The sequence below is a fragment of the Pyxicephalus adspersus genome, chromosome 3 (assembly GCF_032062135.1).
Source record: "Pyxicephalus adspersus chromosome 3, UCB_Pads_2.0, whole genome shotgun sequence".
Taxonomy (NCBI): domain Eukaryota; kingdom Metazoa; phylum Chordata; class Amphibia; order Anura; family Pyxicephalidae; genus Pyxicephalus; species Pyxicephalus adspersus.
The window spans coordinates 136,732,627-136,750,649 of record NC_092860.1 but is presented as its reverse complement, the minus strand read 5'-3'; the positions used below and the strand labels follow the sequence as shown (position 1 = coordinate 136,750,649).

Sequence of the window (18,023 nt, the reverse complement as noted above, 5' to 3'; positions counted from 1 at the left end):
GAGGGTGAGAGAAAGGGGAAGCAGAGAGGCTGGGAGAGAGAGTGAATGAGTGAGGAAGAGGTTGAAGGGTAAAGGGTGAGAAGGAGGGGAGAGCAGAGGAAAGGGGAGAGAATGGGAGAGAGAGAAAGAAGAGAGAGTATGAATCTGCATTATGTCCTCATCTGTGAGTCTGACTTGGAGTAACCTTTGTCCTGTGTATCTTATTACAGCAAATTAAATAAACGGATTCATCCTGCAAGAAAGAAAGCACTTTAAAAGAGGATTATGTTTTGGTGACTTGCTGTGTTTGCAGATGTGTTTCTAAGTGAAGAACATGCAGTACAGACAGGCTTCTGTATGGGTCACAGTAGGCAGTAGCCTCTTATGTTGTCTGTGTTAAAGGGACAGGCTAATCTATTTATTTTATGTTAAATATATTTGAGAAAGTGAATTATAAAATGTACTTACTTTCCAGTAATGCATGTAAATGCAGAATAGACCTTTTATATATAGTTTGTAAATATTTATGTACTCCAGGCAACCATTTTGGCTCATTACACATGCGGTCTCTGCTTCCTGCTTAGCAATGCTGCACAATGCTTCTACTTTATTGTCCACAATTTACCTCTGCTTGAAATCAATGCACTGTGGCTGAGATACAACCGCTGGGCCTGATGATGTATTGAACCTACAGAGGGGGAAGTTTTAGAAGATTCTTAGCAATAGCTGTCCCTGTGTTTCTCTTATGTCAGTATTTACTTTGCTGCCTCAGCTGCACCTAATTTTTTAATCACTTAGTAGCAGGATGTTTTGCAATGAGATAATAAGAACTGCTTGCCATGGCGCTGGCGACAGTATCGAATTAATCTCATAGTAAGCACACTGTCAGTACACTTGCTTTTATTTGCTTACATTAACAATAATTATCGGATCCAGACTCTGACAAAATTAAGACTTGTAATGGGCTTATGATGTTAGGTCATATTAGATTCAGAATAATTTGCAGTTATAATTCATCTTTGTGAGCCAACACTTCATCCCCACACCCCTTCTGCACCCATTGTTTCTGCCCCGTCTGCTTTGCCTCTCCACCCACAGTGGCATCAGTGTGCAGCCTATACCGGCAGTCCCAACCGGTGGTCTGCGGTTCTGGCCGGTGCGCCCCCCAGTGGGGTCAGTAGAAGGACCCTGCTGGGGGACGTTGATTATTCACCCCCAGATATGTCAATGACCACTTGGACCCTGATTTATTAAAGCTCCCCAAGGCTGGAGCGAATACACTTTCATCAGTGAAGTGGGGATATCCAGCAAACCTGGAATTGATTTCCTAAAAGTCATTAGCTATTTGTTAGCTAATGTTTTCAGTCCTGGACCCTATCCATTCAGATTTGCTGGATCACCCAGCTTCACTGATAAAAGTGTATTCTCTAGCTTTGGAGAGCTTTAATAAATCAAGGCCATGGACTCAGTGGAAGTAGGTTTAATGATACTGGCTGTTATTGGAATTCCAAAAGCATTACTATCCAGTGATCAGGAGAAAATTCTATGAAGAACAGCTCTGGTTTAAAGACAAATTTTATTTTTTTTCTAATGTTGAAATTCTTTTAATTTAATTTTTTTTAGTTCAATTGGATCTAAAGACCAAACTTGTCACACTATTTTTACTACTAGTAACAGACTCCTGATTTTAGCACATTGAATGGTAAAAAAACGCTTTCAATACGCTGTTCAGAAGTGTATCAGAATCAGATCCACTCCCTGTGAGGAAAAAGCTTATTTGATGTATAGAGAGCTGGAGATAAACTTCTAATTTTCTATTACAGGTAAAATGACTGTAAGCACAGAATGGCCCTTTTCTTACTTGTAGGTCTTCCTATAAGCAGAATATCACCTGTCCGTATATACTGGCCGCTTTCAGCACTAAATGTATTGTGAAAAAGGGAATATTGTGATTTTCACATGGATGACATTACTTTGGCACAAAGACAACTAGAATGAATTTGTGGGTAATTGGGCAATGAGGAGTTGGGGAACAGGCTTTCTATTGCATGCTATGTCATATTACTATATGTCTTCTTTTAAAATATATTAGGCTACCCCAATCTGATCCAATGAACTTCTTAATGCCTGTGAAAGTAATTTCCGAGTATAGGATTACTGTATATGGACTATAAAATAATATTTACAAAATGTCCACATTTAGTTCTCTTCTAAATTTGGAGTTTGTTAGCACTATGCATTCCCAATAAAGAGGGCTAAATTGACATGGCATTGACACTTTTGCAGACAGGCATATGAGGGTAAGGTTGTCCGACCTAGTAATAATGGAGGGGGAAAGTATAACACTATGACCACTGAAGACCTATACATGTTCTGTATCTGTAAAACTGCACAGTGCTATACATCTTTGTGACTCGGGCAAAGTAATAAATTTATACTGACACCCCTATGTTTCTATATCCTTATTGAATAAAGCATCATTTATATATAAATACTACAAACAGTACATAAACTAGGTAAATGATGACATATACACTTAAGTATAATACACTATTCTGAATCAGCAGTTCAAAAAATAAGCAAAATTTGCTAGTTTTTTTTTATTTATTTAAATCCATTTACCACATCACAAAACAATTAATACTGGCATGTCCATCCATTGCTTTATAGCTGTGAAACAGCTGTGTCTGGGTTTTTTTAAGAAATTAATCCATCTACATATATTAAAACTGTACAGGCTTACTTATAAAGAACCTTTCCAACTTGTTTAGCTTTAGTTATTTTGTCTAGAGACATCATGGTGGTGTCTGTCCATTCAAATTGATGACTTCTAAAGCACCATTTACCACAATGTGGGACTCCATTATAAAGAACCATGTACGATTGCCCCTTTCCTTCTCAACTCTGGTTATCTAATATAGTTCACATTCTGAGGAGCTTGTCTGTTGAGGTCAGACACTTGACATGGTGGTAGTTCTCCAAGCTAAGGCGACCTCTTAGACAAAACACATATAGCCAGGGCAAAGTTCAACCTTTTATAGGTAAGACTGCACAATCCTTATAATCTAAGACAATTAAAATTAGTGCATTGTTCCAGTTGTCGTTGACAATAAAGCCCATCTTTGGGTTAGTAAAAAAAGTAAATATTTTTAGGTGCTTTTTGAGGAGTTGCAAAGGGTGGATCCAGCACTGCAGAACACTGGTTGCATCTTCTTCATGAGAGGAGATCCTTAAAAAGAGGAGGAGGACCACTGGACAGCTAATAGAAAGTGCCAAAGTCATCTATGCAGTGATGTGGACACCTAATGAACACCTTTCTGCTTTTCAGGTCTAGAAGACTTGTAACCACATTAGAGCAAATTTAAATGAATATGTTGGGCATTTACAAAAGTTTTAATGTAACAATTGAGGTTGTACCTAGAGCTTAACAGTTCTGCTGGGAAAATTATGCAATAGAGGCTTTTAGGTTCCTTCCAGAAACTAAAACATAGCCATAACTAAAAAAAAATCCTGGAGATTATTATTATTATTATTACTATTAATAATAAACAGGATTTATATAGCGCCAACACATTACGCAGCACTGTACATTAAATAGGGGTTGCAAACGACAGACGAATACAGACAGTGATACAGGAGGAGGCGAGGACCCTGCCCCGAAGAGCTTTCAATCTAGTAGGTGGGGGAATTAACACAAAAGGATGGGAGATATGTAGTGATGGTTTCAAAAGACAGAAGAAGATGGGTAGGCAAGTTTAAAAAAAATGGGTTTTGAGTGCTTTTTTAAATGAGCAGAAAGTAGGAGCAAGCCAATAGGACGAGGAAGACCATTCCAGAGAGTCGGGGAAGCTCTAGAGAAGTCTTGTATCCATGTGTGTGTTGAGGATATGAGTGAGGAAGTCATTAGTAGGTCATTGGAGGAGTGAAGAGAGTGACTGGGGGAGTATTTTCCTATCAGGTCAGAAAGGTAAGTGGGACAAGAAATGTGGAGGGATTTGAAGGCAAAGCACAGGAGCTTGAATTTGCTTATAAGGTGAAATGGAAGCCAATGAAGAGAACTACAAAGAGATGCAGGGGAAGAGGAGCGGAGGGAAGGATGGATGAGTCTGGGTGCAGCATTCATAATAGATTGTGGAGGAGAAGGTTGGGATAATGGAATACCAGAGAGGAGGAGGGTTCAGTAGTCCAGGCGAGAGATGATAAGAGCATGTACAAGGAGTTTGGTGGTCTCAGGGGACAGGTAGGGGTGGATTTTGGAGTTGTTGCATAGGTGAAAGTGGCAGGACCTGGAAATGTTCTGAATATGGGGGGTAAATGAGAGGCAGGAATCAAAGGTGACGCCAAGACAACGTGCCTGAGGGGAGGGACGAATAACAGCGTTATTAACAGTTAGAAATATGTCAGGGGGAGATATGGAATTTGAAGGGGGGATGATGATGAGTTCTGTTGCTCATTCAGATGACCGGGAGCTCACTTTACTTTACCACTGACTTCTGAGTGCTCAGGATCCCATGAATATGCATTCTACTAATGCAGAGTGAAGGTGATGGCATGGTGACATTGCCTTTGCCTCCAAAGAAGTGGGGTTCAGGGTTAACTTTTACCTACTGCAGGCAAGATATATATTAGTTACAAACATGTTTTACCAACAGAACTAATTCGAAGCAGGAGAGTCTTCTACTTCAACTGTGGAACTGCTTTTTTTTTACTGACTCCAAAATCTACTATATCTCACTTGGTACTTGGGGAGCTAAGAAGCAATTTATATGGAAGCAATTTCAAAGAGACTGGCAGGAGCTCGCTTAGTGATCATAAAGATGGTGGTTTGTCACCAGTAGGAATATTGCACATGTGATATGCTAATATTATTTTTATTAATATTATTAATATTAAACTGTATTTATATTTAGCCAACATATTACATGGCACTGTACATTAAATAGGGATTGCAAATGACAGACGGATACAAACAATGCCTGAAAGAGCATGCAATCTAAGACATAGCCTTATGCATGCAATTTCAAGTACTTAGGCCTAAAAAAGGAATAGGGTTTCACACTGCATGTATATTAGCTGGTTCTTGTGTACAATTGCCTTTTTAATCCCCTCCCTGCCATTGCTTCCCAGAAGCATACAATTTCCAATGCAGGGCAGGATAGGGCTGTGAATATATCAGAGGTAGGAATAACATAATGCGAGGGAAATCTTTGCTCGGATTGAGCTCACTTTCCCAGCGTGCGGAGCTCATTAATAACAAAGAAAGTATTTCTTCATAGGAAATTACAGCAGATTTATCAGGGTCGGGAGCCAGAGCCGTGACTGATGTGCTATCCTACTACCGTTATTGAACTCACATTTAATAGCAGCCCTATGCTGGGCCATGGTAGATTTCATCTGCAGAGAATTCAGATGTAATGGGCAGAACCTATTTTTGTGCACTAGGGAATCATTTTTTTTAAATAAAATGGGGTCTAAAGTGACTGCATAATGCTGAAGATAATGATACTTGTTCTCAAAATTTGGCAACATGCTGTATGCTTAGTTTACATGAAGTTTTTTTTTTTTTTAGTAGCCTGGAAGATGCTTGTCTCTTCCGCTGAAAAAGGTTTTGAATACCTGCTTCTGCTAGAGAAGTCTTAATACTGAACCTTATTGTTTGTAACGAGAACCTGTCATTCTAGGAAAAGCTTTTATTGACAATTTGTAAACTCCTGGGATGTTTATGTTCATTTATGCCCCGATATTGAATAAGTCAATGACCTGAAACAAGAATATAGGTCCTGAGTTCTTTCTTTACTGAATGCACACATGTTGCTCAATCAGGATGAAAACAAATTACTCTGCCAGGAACTGCACCATGAATTTCTGTATCTTTTCCTTGATGCCCAATAAAACTAAACTCATTCATTTGTTCCTAAGTTGAGTTTGTATGTAAGTCGGAACAGGTACATTATAATAATAAATGCAATTAGGACAGATGTTTGTCCCAACATAATTTTAGGCAGCGTGGTGTCAGTTACTGTATAAAATCCTCACTGTGAGTTAATCACAATCAGAGCAAAAAAAAAACCCCAAAACTTTATAGAGCCTAGACATTCATTAACTTTTGGAGCAAGCTGTGTTCGATATGCAAAAAGAAACAACTGCAGAGTTTGTCTTGGTCATTAAAAAGTTTGCAGAACAGCAAAAGACTTCTTCAGCAGGTCATGCGAACCGCCCCCACCCCCCATCAAGACTCTGTCCTGCACACGTCCGTTTCTATCTAGGAGTCTTCCATATGTCGAATGTCCTTAACTCAGGGACTACCTGTACACAATTGGCAGGCATGTATAGAGTCTGGTTTATCTGCTTAAAGACGTTTGTCTACTGAATGTGGTGACTTTTGCTGCACTTAAGCATGACTGCTCTTCCACAGCAACCCATTTACTATTTCCTATTATTCATGGTCCCGTAACCCCTTCTCTTTGTAAAAGTTAGTACAGCCGTAGTTATACAACCTTTCCTTCTTATACCCCTGAGATAGATTTCATTGTACGTTTGTCCAGAAAAGAGCTCCCTTTAGAGTGTCAGAAAGCTGACCCAAAGTTTTTTTCACTTGCAAGAATTACCCCAAAAACATCCTTTGCAACCTGCCAGTTTGGAATAAACTGCATTGCCTTTTTGGCATTGCCTATGAATCCTAATGAGTCACCAGCTTCCATGCTGTCTGCACAAGCAGAACTGGGGTGTCTTGCCATTTAAAAGCCATTTGAACCAGAAGAGACCCAATTAGGTCACCACCTGCAACCTGTGATTGTACAGTGAAGAAGACGCAGCAGATGGATATGTTGAATTTAAATCAAATCAAAATTTGAAAATGTAAAATTGTGTCTTTTCATCCTTTTTTTAGTGGTAAATCTGCAAGTAGCACATTGTATTGTATTTTTGGAGCAGCAGCATTGTCTCCCTAGTACAGGACTATAGAATTCTTTCTTCTCCCCTCATATCCATTATTTAAAGGAGTGTTGCTTTGTAATCATTAGAGCAGAGCAAGCTGATAACATTGTCAGAGTTCAGTTCAGTTTACAGGATATTATAAGGATACTTGATTCACAATAGGTATTTTTTTACACTTGTCCTAAAAAGGTTCTTAGAGTGCAAAAAGAAAACAAAACCATCCGCTGCTGATTGCAGTACTGATAACCTGTAAATTATTATATTTTAGTTTTTTTAACTATAATATTCCAATGCTTTGTCCCAAAAACAACTCGTTTTTCTATAAACAGCCTTTCTTCTGAGCGTCTTGGCAATCTATTAGCTTCCCTAAAACTGTATAAAGGATAAGAATAGCCGTCAGTCTGTGAATTCATCTTTTCAGAGATATTTTTAGAAGGTGTCAGAGCGCACTCAAAAATCCATTTGTCGGCATCACTGTAGCTTTTTTGCTATATTTGAAAATTCCCATTGTGGAGGATTCAATTATTCGTCTTCATTGTACGAGACATGAAGAGGCCGCGAGATGCTCCATGCGTTTCCTTTGTTGCCGGAACAAAAAACAATCTGGATTTCTGTAGCATTCTGAGACTATTTATGCTGTGTGACATTCCATTAGCTGACAGCAGTGAGCTACAGTTTGACAGACAATTCAATGCAATTAATTCGCTATTAGCAAATCTAGCAACTTTTATACCCACTGTAAATGAACGGTTGTCACACAGCACAGCCTTGGCACTTGGCCGAAAAAGAAAAGAAAAAGCCTGCCATTTAAAAAAAAAAAGACATCTGACAAACCCAGCATTGACATTGTCTGCTTAAATGTGATCATTCCATCATTGATGTCTAGTATTATCGCAGCTGCTAGGCCGAGACAAGCAACCTGACAACTCTGCCATTTGCCCTATAGAACTGGTGTACCTGTATTTGGTTCTAATTGATAGCTCCTATTGGCTGCTCAAACCTTTAGGGCTACTTGGCTGTTTCTTTTTTCATTAACTTAACCAGTCATGTTCCTTTTTTAATTTCATGGATATAATAATATATTACTTCCTTCTGTGCAATGAATTATAAATGATGGTCATTGAGCATTTTTAGTTCTTTTTAAACTTTTAAAAAGCAATCTGAGGTATTAAGACGCAGTGATTGAAATCTGAATGGATCAGCGCATCCATTGTGTAGCAATGTGTTTTTTTTTTTATTGTAGTACAATGTTTTAATCTTGTATTGCTGTAAAAGTGGCCTGTTAACATGGCTCTGAGCACACATAATCAGTGCATTGAAGAACATTTGCTTCTACAGTACTAGGATGACCTGATAAGAACAATACTTTATAATTCGCAAGGAATTTTCTAGTGCCAAGCTCAAACACAGCATAAATGCATCATAAAAGACACCTTGCAGATGCTTTTTAAATGCCATCCATTCATTTCTGACTTTGCCTTAAAGTTGCACTAACACTTTCATTTAAATTTATTCCATAATTGCAACAAAGGATATAAATTGACCAATTGTATTAGAAAATTCAATTATACCCTTGTTAAACTATCAATTACATTATCATTGGGTTATTTAGAGCAGAGAACAAAGTTGCGGGAGGAACCTACTACACATTGCTTACAGAAAACTATAGAAGGACGGATCAAGACCGGTTACCCTGCATGGGCAGAGGGCAGCAATATCTGTCTTTTGTTACAGAAAGCTCCTGAACAGGCAAAGTTTATCATTGGGTTACTACACAGATCCAGAAGAAATTTAAACAATGTATTTGAATAATATTTGCTTATCTCAAAGTTCATTTTCAAAGAAAAGTTTCTATATCTGCTTACCTTGCTTCTCATTAAATTATAAGTCTAGTCAAAATTTCTTTTGTATAAAGTGGGGAAGATTGGAACCCCTTTTTGGTTGCATACAGATGCATGTAATAATGAAGAAGACCTATTAAATGCTATAAAATTGGGGTGGCAAAAACTAATATATATTAGGGAGGATTGTTACTCTTACTCCTAAACATTGCATACAGATGCATAAAAAGCCAAGGTACAAAAAAGTTTCAAATTTTACCAGTAATGGTAACTTGCACTCTTCCATATTTGTCCATAATTTTCAGCTATAAACTAATTCACTTAATGCATACCTAAACTAAACAAACAACAAAATACCAGTAGGTAGTACTAACTAACTAACAAAAGAGTCATGCAATGTCTCTTTTGTCATAAAACTAACATACTGGCCCCTGGTGGATTTTTACCCTATGCTCTAAACTGTATGGCACATGTACTGGGTAGTTTAGAGCTCGTGCAGTGGCTACATGAGCCAATAGCTGAAGATGATTGCCGTCTTTATAAAAGTCTGTTGTGTAGCTGGAAAATTTCCCTAATTGGTAGCAGACTAAAAGGAAAAAGTAATTTTACTTATGCTTTGTTTAATTCAAAACCTAAAGGAAAGACTTGACTTTAAGATTTACTTTAAGGTAACAGGTGGAATAAAGTTTAGTCTTGTGGAGCTCTTCAACACAAGATTAAACTTCTCCCTTCCGGAGGGGAATTATTCTTGACTTTGCAAGGCAAGACCCCCATATACAACTTACCTGGGGCTCCAGTGGGATTGATTTGAAGGCACAATTGGCACTGATAAGTTCTGCCATGTGCTTGAATTTTAGCAGTATTAAGTGAAGTATAAGTGAAAGAAGAGGGTCACTTAGTTCCCCTAATTCTCCATACACAGCCAAAGTGGAAATAAACTCAAAACAAAAAGTCATCAGGTGGACTTGTCTCTTGGTAGAAGAGACATGCAAAGTTTCTTTTGCTAAAAAACCTCCCCTATGCACCTGGTGTCTTTTGTTTCCTCACATTGCATGGGGCATGTGTAGAGCCCAGCTTTATTCACGAAACCATTGTAAATAGACCTACATCCCATATACAATGTAATTTCTGCACTTCATCAGTGGCAGCCCAGTGGCCAAGAAATGTAACCTGGAACAGTTGGATGTGAAGATAGTAACTTTGGAAGATGCAACAGTGGCAGGTTTCTGGGGCTGTCATCACTGCTAGGAGCTTATAAAAAGCTAAATGTGTGTCATAATGTGCAAGCTGTACATTCATTGGTCGATTATGATAAAGCTCACTTTCACCACCAACAGTTTAATTCCACTTTTAAAACAAGTTTCGTGTTTACTTCCCTGGCGGTATTCCCAAGTGTGGCTCAGGGTTAATATTCCAAAGCGGTAACCCCGAGCCACAGTCGGGGTGGAATTGCCAGGGAGTTTTAAAGTCCTACCTGGTTCCCACGTTTCAGCGGCATCCTCCAGTGGTGCCTGCGCCATCCTCCAATGATGCCTGCGGCGTCCTCCAGTGATGCCTGGCATCTGCTTAAGCGCCTTAGGCTGGAGGGCGGGACAATGCGGCGGGACCAGGCTGTAAATATGGCATTCTGGCTACTACTGTATGGGGACATTTTTCTCACTGGGCCTCAATGCAAATAGGAGTTTTCCCATTGACTCAATACAGCTGGGGCTCCCCAACACCTCAACATTTTTTAAGGGGTTCTTCAGGGGTAAAAAGTTTGGGAAAGGACATGCTGGACAATGGAACTGACATGATCAAATGTGACAATTCTAATTAATCAAGAGGCACCATCACTATCACTTGGTTGATGGGGATTAGGCCATTTGCTCATTGATACCCAATGCCAGATATTTCACTTTTGCAAGGGAAGGGGTAAGCCCTGACCCTTTTTTGTGTCAAGAAAAGGGATCAGTTGGAGATCATTCCAGATTTACTTTAAAAAAGGTATTATTGTCATCAGGTAACCTCAGCAAACGCAGTTACTTCTGGTTAGTAAAGTATGAAATAGGATTAGAAAAAATAAAACCGCTTTCAGCCTCAGACATGTATGAAAATTTTCAGTGCTCATATTGTACTATGATTTGTTGAAGCTGTTTTTTCTGTTGATTTTTTTTTTATAGCTGATGTAAAAAAAAAATGAGACCATTCAGCACGTTCGGGAAATGCTGACAAATGCTTTCAAATACAGAATGAGGTATAGGACAAAAATACTATCTGGCCATTTATGTCATCTCATCTTTTACAGTGTCACCAATTTAAATGGGCTAGGCAGAGTGCGGGGAACCTTAACAACCAATCAAGTATTAGTTTACTAAAGTCAATGACTGTCGTTTAGCAAGAGGCAGAGGCTCCATATGTAAGAGAAAATTTAGCTGCCCCTGTGTGCAAGTATTCCTAATATTAGCTTTTTTGTTAAGTGCCAACCTAGCACTAAATATAATATAAATTTAATACAAATTATGCATAAAAGGTTTTTTGGACCATTGAGGTATATCTGCAACAAAAATTTTGTTTTTTTGCTTTGGATATTTTGGGAATAGTTGGACTTTTAACATTTTTATTACTTCCCCCATTGGTGAGATTCATGCCTCTACTAACACTGGTGATCATTGCTACCTAAATAGAAAGTAGGGGTAACTGTCCTCAAATCAAGATAAGGGGAAATCTTCCAATAGGAACATCTGTTCCAGGGCCTGGAGAATTTCCCGTCATTCACCTTGCTGGTTTTTATATGTAGTAACTGGATTAGTTTTCTTTTTTTTCAAACTTTTTCCAATCTATTTTCACCTGGTAAACCTGTGAAGAAATAATTTCTTGGCTCTGGGTGGAAACAGTGACTTGTCCATTGTATCTATTGAGACACTGCCACTGGACTTCCAACAAGATCAACAGGCTTTTTCTGTGCTTGCTGAAAAAATGTAGCCACCACATTTAAAAACTAGTATGCTGTGATATATTACCATTTTGTTTTTGGGTTTAGTAAAGAGAGTTTAGTCTAAGCTAAATCTCAGGAAATATGTACATTGGTACATTGCATTGAGTTCACTAATGTTCAACACCGAAGTTCCGGAAGCTAAAAAATGTGCCCTATAATGACAGCAATAGTAAGGATTTTCTACTACTAAATCAGTCTTTCTTACTCTATTTTACATTGGGGAATCCTTGTAATAACTTTTAGGTCTTAGGAATCCCCTGCTATATTTACTATACCCACAGCTGACAGTATATTAGCCTGGTGATCAGTGGGAATATTGGCTCCTATATTAATGACTAGTGGTAAGAATGTCACCCCTATAGATATCCATAAAAATCATTGGTGTCACTTAAACGGACCTGAGAGTCGTACATTGCTCAGGAAGAACCCTGTTGAGAATTACTGTGTTAAATGCTCACAGTCATATGAGGCAATAGGAACAGAAGCCTCCAAGAAGCCATTGCTGACACTTTGATTTCTAAATGCGACCTTGGGGGTGGACGGCTAGCCCTAATGGTGGTGGATAGTCACTGCCAATATACTCCAATCCTTATTCAAAATCTAAAAACAAAATTTTTGCTTTTGTTTTGGGTTAGGTTTTGGTGATGACACATTTTTCTCTAAGTCTTTGGAGAGATTAAATGAGGATTGCTGTAAACCCAAACGTTGGACCGGACAGTTGCCCCCAACAATCCGCACAGTAAAAAATCTTTGCAAAGTGGGGACAGGTAAGGATAAGACTTATGGGGGAAAATAATTTTTGGAGCCTAATGGCATAATGACCAGCATGGTGGTTTCCTGCTCAGTGACACAAAGGTAAGACACGAAGGTAGTGAATCAAGGGTCGAATGATGACCCCTAGGCTTGTGTCGTTGGGAATTCAGCAGTGGCTGTTACTATTTTTCTACTCTAACATAGCCACTTTTGTGGTAGCTCGTTGGATGCATACCCCATGTAGATTTGTGTTATAGTGCTCTATGTACGTGGTCCCATACATACCACAGTATTGATGTCTGAAGTTGACTGAATTCTCCTGACATTGGATTCCATGAATAGGACGCATCTTCTGCAACAATTAACGGCCTATTTAGGAGTGGCAAGTCAAGTCTAATCTGTTGTGTCCATGACAACGTCATGTTGTCATCTTATTGAATTTTTGAGCTCCTACTGCCACATCAAAGCCGGAAAACGACGGAGATTAAAAATCCTAGTCAAGTCTAATCTGTTGTGTCCATGACAACGTCATGTTGTCATCTTATTGAATTTTTGAGCTCCTACTGCCACATCAAAGCCGGAAAACGACGGAGATTAAAAATCCTCCAGTTGGAGGAAAGAATGAGAAGGAACTGTGCAGTTTGTGTGCCACCCGGCGAGCTTTGTTTCCATTTTCTAAAGCTCCTTATATTAAAATAGTGGATGAATTCCTCAGCCACTGAGTCTTTTGAGAGCCCTGGAGATGCATGCTGCTTTTTTGAAATACAAAACTATCCTGAAACTTGCGATTTTTGGATGACTATTAGGTCCTGTTGTGAATCACAAGTTTCTTAGTAAGCCGCCAGAGAGAGACTGGCTGACATTTTTTGACAGGTTTACATTAGTTGCCAAATTATTTGATAGTAAGAGTTCATTCAAAGAATGACTAGAGCAACGTTTGAGAGGCTAAACATGGACTTCTTTTTCGGAAACCTTATTATACTGCATTGTGTAGTTCCCTACAAATATGACACCATGGGCTTTATTCGGTCCTCCAAGACTACAGGAGATAAGCTATCATGGGTGAAACTGGGTGATTCAGCACACCTGGAATGGATCTGGTTCAGTATTTGAAACTTAATAATAGCCAATGATTTTAGGAAATCCACTCTAGGTTTTCTGAATCACCCAGTCTTTTCCCTTGGCATCTATAATCCAGTCTTGGAGAGCTTCAAAAAATCAGGCCCTATGGGAGAAGATGATTCCAGATAGGTGCCCTAAAACAAAAGTCAAACTTCCCATTCTTCTTTACTGGATTTGCCACACCATTATTACTTCTAGTAAAAGGCTCCTGGTACAAAAAAAATATTACCTGAAATAGTTAAACTGACTTGGTTTGGACCCCGACTCTGTAAAAGCAGATGCTTGCGGTGGATAGAATGTTCTGTTCCAGAGACTGTTAATCCAGTGTATATTCGATTGTCTCACAGGATCAGGAAATCATTTTTTTCCCTTGTTGGAGCAAATTGAACCAGGGTTTTTTCCCTTCCTTTGGATCGGTTATGTCTTTTGGGTTTTTTATCTAGGATATGTTTTTTTCCCAAGTGGTTAAACTTGATGGATGGATGTCTTTCTTTAACTTAACTAACTATGTAACTATGTATCATGAGCAAGGGATAAGCTTCTAATTGTTAGGTAAACAAACTAGGAAGATTCTTCATGACCCATCAACTGACTGAAGACAATGTTTTCTGACTGTTCAGTTTTCTCTTTGAACAGTATATGCCCTAACCATGCATGATGGCACTACCAAGACAAATTGTACTTATTGTACAGATGACATTATTTTAAGACAAAGGCAGGACATTTTGAAAAAGACAAGATAACTTTATTGGTAATAAAGAACTGGGAATCAGTTTTTTTATATAATACAGATTGTAATTCCATTGAAATATATACTGTTTTTGTTTTTTGGAGCTTTTTGCTTTTGTGGGTTTTGGACAACCTGCAGCAAATACCCACAAACCTTTTAAGCCAATGCTAATTCTTTCATCCATCTCCTATGGTTATAGGACATTATTGTCATCTACTGTTTATAGATTTGCTATGTTCATTGCAGTTCTGCAAATCATAATTGGGATCTTCATAGTATGTTGTATAGGTTTAATGTTTATCTCCTGAAAGCATGCTTTTTAAAATTAAATTTTGCAGTTAGATTGCAGAAAGTAGACAATTAATAAATGCTACTGCATGCTATCTTGTATGTTTTTCCTTTGTAGAAGAATATACCTTTTCACGTAACTATTGCAGTGCTAATCTTAAGTGTTAATTCTCAATTGGGTGACTTTTTAGATCTTTTAAATTAGAGTTTGTAGTCATGAAGAAGTTAACTTTGTAAGTATTAATAAAGAACGGTCAATGGAAACCAAAATCATAAAAACACTGGGAGATGTATTCAAAATTACACTGAAAATTAAAAAAGTAAAGAATTGAAATCACAGAATGATGGAATTTGTGTAAATTTAACTCATAATGTGGGTCAGTAGTGTGTATGGCCCCCTACGTGTCTGTATGCACTCCTGACAATGTCTGGGTATCCTTTCGATGAGATGACAAATGGGGGGATCTCTTCCCAGATATTGATCAGTGAGGTCCTAGACAGTCTATGCCCCGATTTGGTGGAGTCAAATGCATCAATACATTATATTCCAGAGGGTCTATGTTGGATTCTGGTCATTGGCATCAATTCTTTTATCATCTAGGAACTGCCTATACACTCTGGCCACATGAAGCTGGGTATTGTACAGCACCAGAAGGAACTCAGGCTCAACTTCACCAACGTAAGGTTTGACCAATGGGTCCGAGGATTTCATTCCTCAAACTAAAAGCATTCAGGGTACCTTTACTTAGCATGTAGAGGTCTTTGCTCCCCTGAAAGATCTCCTCACGCAGATCATCACTGACCCACTGCCAAACCAGTCATGAAGGATGATGTTTCAGGCAGCAAAGAATTCACCACAGTGTCTCCAGACTCTCACATCAGGCAAAGCTGCCAAATCTGGTGTTTTCTGGCAAATGCCAATTTAGCTGCACAGTGTTGAGCTGTAAGCCCGGGGCCTAATACATGACATTGGAACTACATGCCATCATAATCATGGAGTCTATTTCTGATAGTTTGGTCAGAAACAGGAACATACAGTAGGTAGCATTCTGGAGATCATCTTGTAGGGCTCTGGCAAAGCTCCTCCTAAAAACACAGATACTAGCCCTGCTGCTGGATTGTTACCTTTCTACGGTCCTGCCCAGCTCTCCTTTTGTGATAAGTCCCAACTCCTAGTATCTTATCCCATCTCTGTGTTAGGAGCCATAGCAAATCTTCTTGTGATGGCAATAAGTATTTTAATAAACCAACAGGTCACTTTGAGATTACCAAGCTTTATGTAATTTGCAAGTTATTGGGACGCATTGGGGTTCTAGTGATAGATCAAGACAATGGATAAAGATAAATGGAAGACCAAAACCATTGTTAAATAAGCCGAAGTTGGAAATATTATGCAATGGGAGACTTTTTGTAGGAAGACCACACTAAATATAAATGGGTACTTCTTTACTATAGCAATGTCCCTTTAATGTCTGGCCTGTACAAGTCTTTTGCAGCCTTTATTATGTTCCTGGAACCACTACTTCACAAACAATGGATAGGCACAGTATTGTTAAATTTCGATGACTCGAGGTCTGTATCAAGATGGTTTTTATTCTGTGGAAGTCAGCCCGATGCTGAGCCAGTCATCAAATTTCTTCATAGTATGATGATACTGAATCAATTTTAAAGAATGTTGCAATGTTTGGAAATCCAAAGAGCAAGGGAGACATATTGCTAAGAATAAAAATGATCAGTTTATAGTAAGCTTGGCAGAGCTGCCAATGGTTAAAATAGGTTATGTAAATGTACAGATAATCTTGATATGTTAGTGTGTTAGCCTATCCACCAGCTTTCATTTAAGAAAATATAGTCATGACACCTTGTTAACGGTCTCTGCTTTCTTCTAATAATGAAGTCTTAATTTTTTTCAACAAGAAGAATCTTAGTCTGGGTTGTTCCAGGCTTCAGATTATGACAATACTTAAAACCTAGAGAAGGAGACTTTTTTGTAATGATGATGAGAGGTGAATTAAACTGGGAATGTAGGTGCAGGGATCTATGTGCAGTGCTAGGTTAGGTATACCACAATTATTATATAATATACTTCAGAGAATTATCATTATTATTATCCAGTAATAATATAGCATCGACATATTACGCAGCACTTTACAAAGTCCAGGGGCTCATAATCTAATGTTCCCATCATAGTCATATGTCATTAACACAATTCAAGGTCATATTTGGGAGAAAGTCAATTAACCCAACTGCATGTGTTAATGACATATGACTATGGAAGGGACATTAGATTATGAGCCCCTTTGAGGAACAGCTAAGTTCTGACTTTTTGGAATTATTGGAGGTCGCTACACACAAGACTCTATAAAGCTGTCTGAGACATTTGCGTACACTTATAGGCTGTATTTCTAAAATACATTATACAAAAACAAGTGTGTTCCTATTTCCCCTACCCTGTTCATTTGTAGCATATTGCTTGCTGCAAATATTGCAAATGCTCTTGAGGATATCCGCTCCAACTGTTGTGGGGCTGCAGGTTCCAGCTTTCCTTGAAGGGGAGTGCAGGATTCTGTAGTTCCACATCTGCTGGACAGCCACGGGTTAACCAATGTCAATCATTTATATTGATAGAACTATAGTTGCATGACCTCCTATTTCAGAAAAAGATGGTAAGACCTTTCCATCTTTCTCATTTAGGAGAGAACAGAGAGAGGCCTCTGAGACTTCCAGACTGAGACATGTTCTGCCTACATTGTGGACTTTCCTGAGAGACCGGCTCCCAGCTTCCCATTGCACTTCCCAAGAGCTGAAATATGAGCTGTGGTGAGTTGCGTTGTACACCTCGCAGAGGGGAGTCCATCCTGTATTCATCCATCTATTGCTGTATTCTATATAGGAACCCAAGTGTTACTGTCTGGTATAGTCATATATGCATACATTTACTGTCGTGACTGCATGTTGCATTACATCACTTCTGTGTTTAGTTCTTTTTCACTTTTGAGGTAGCTTAGGCTTTGTTTTAGCTTTTTAGGACTAGTTTACCATCATTGGATTACAATGTACAGCTACAATTTCCTGGGAAATTTTTGCCAGTACCACACTCCAGAAGAAGAGATGACCTCTGATTAAATGCCGTCTTTACATTGCACAATTTTAAAGCAGTTGTAAAGCTAAATAGATAAATGTTTTTGCATAGAGAGCATAATGTTACCTTTTTAAAAAGGATTTTCCTAGTAGGCACATGACTGCTACCTTTTAGCATGATGCTGTGCATTGCAATGACTGTGGATTAGTGCCAGAAACGTGGATACATGTAGGGCCCAGTGCTTCATTTTCCAAGACCCCTTTCTACAGAACCCACTTCTGCTGTCATTGTGATGTGGCAGATATTGGAGTAAGG

The 18,023-nt window shown here is 38.7% G+C and overlaps 1 protein-coding gene across 4 annotated transcripts in view; it reads left to right on the top strand.

Moving 5' to 3' along the window:
- Window positions 1-18,023, top strand: part of PPP2R2C (protein phosphatase 2 regulatory subunit Bgamma) — an 82,856-nt gene that overhangs the window by 14,081 nt on the left and 50,752 nt on the right. For 2 of the 4 annotated variants that reach the window (XM_072406467.1, XM_072406466.1), the window contains exon 2: window positions 17,321-17,446. The exons of the other annotated variants lie outside the window; for them this stretch is intronic. In XM_072406467.1, coding sequence (XP_072262568.1) covers window positions 17,437-17,446 — 10 coding nt within the window. In that variant the 5' untranslated portion in view covers window positions 17,321-17,436. The remainder of the gene's footprint in view (window positions 1-17,320; window positions 17,447-18,023) is intronic. 4 annotated transcript variants of the gene reach the window in all.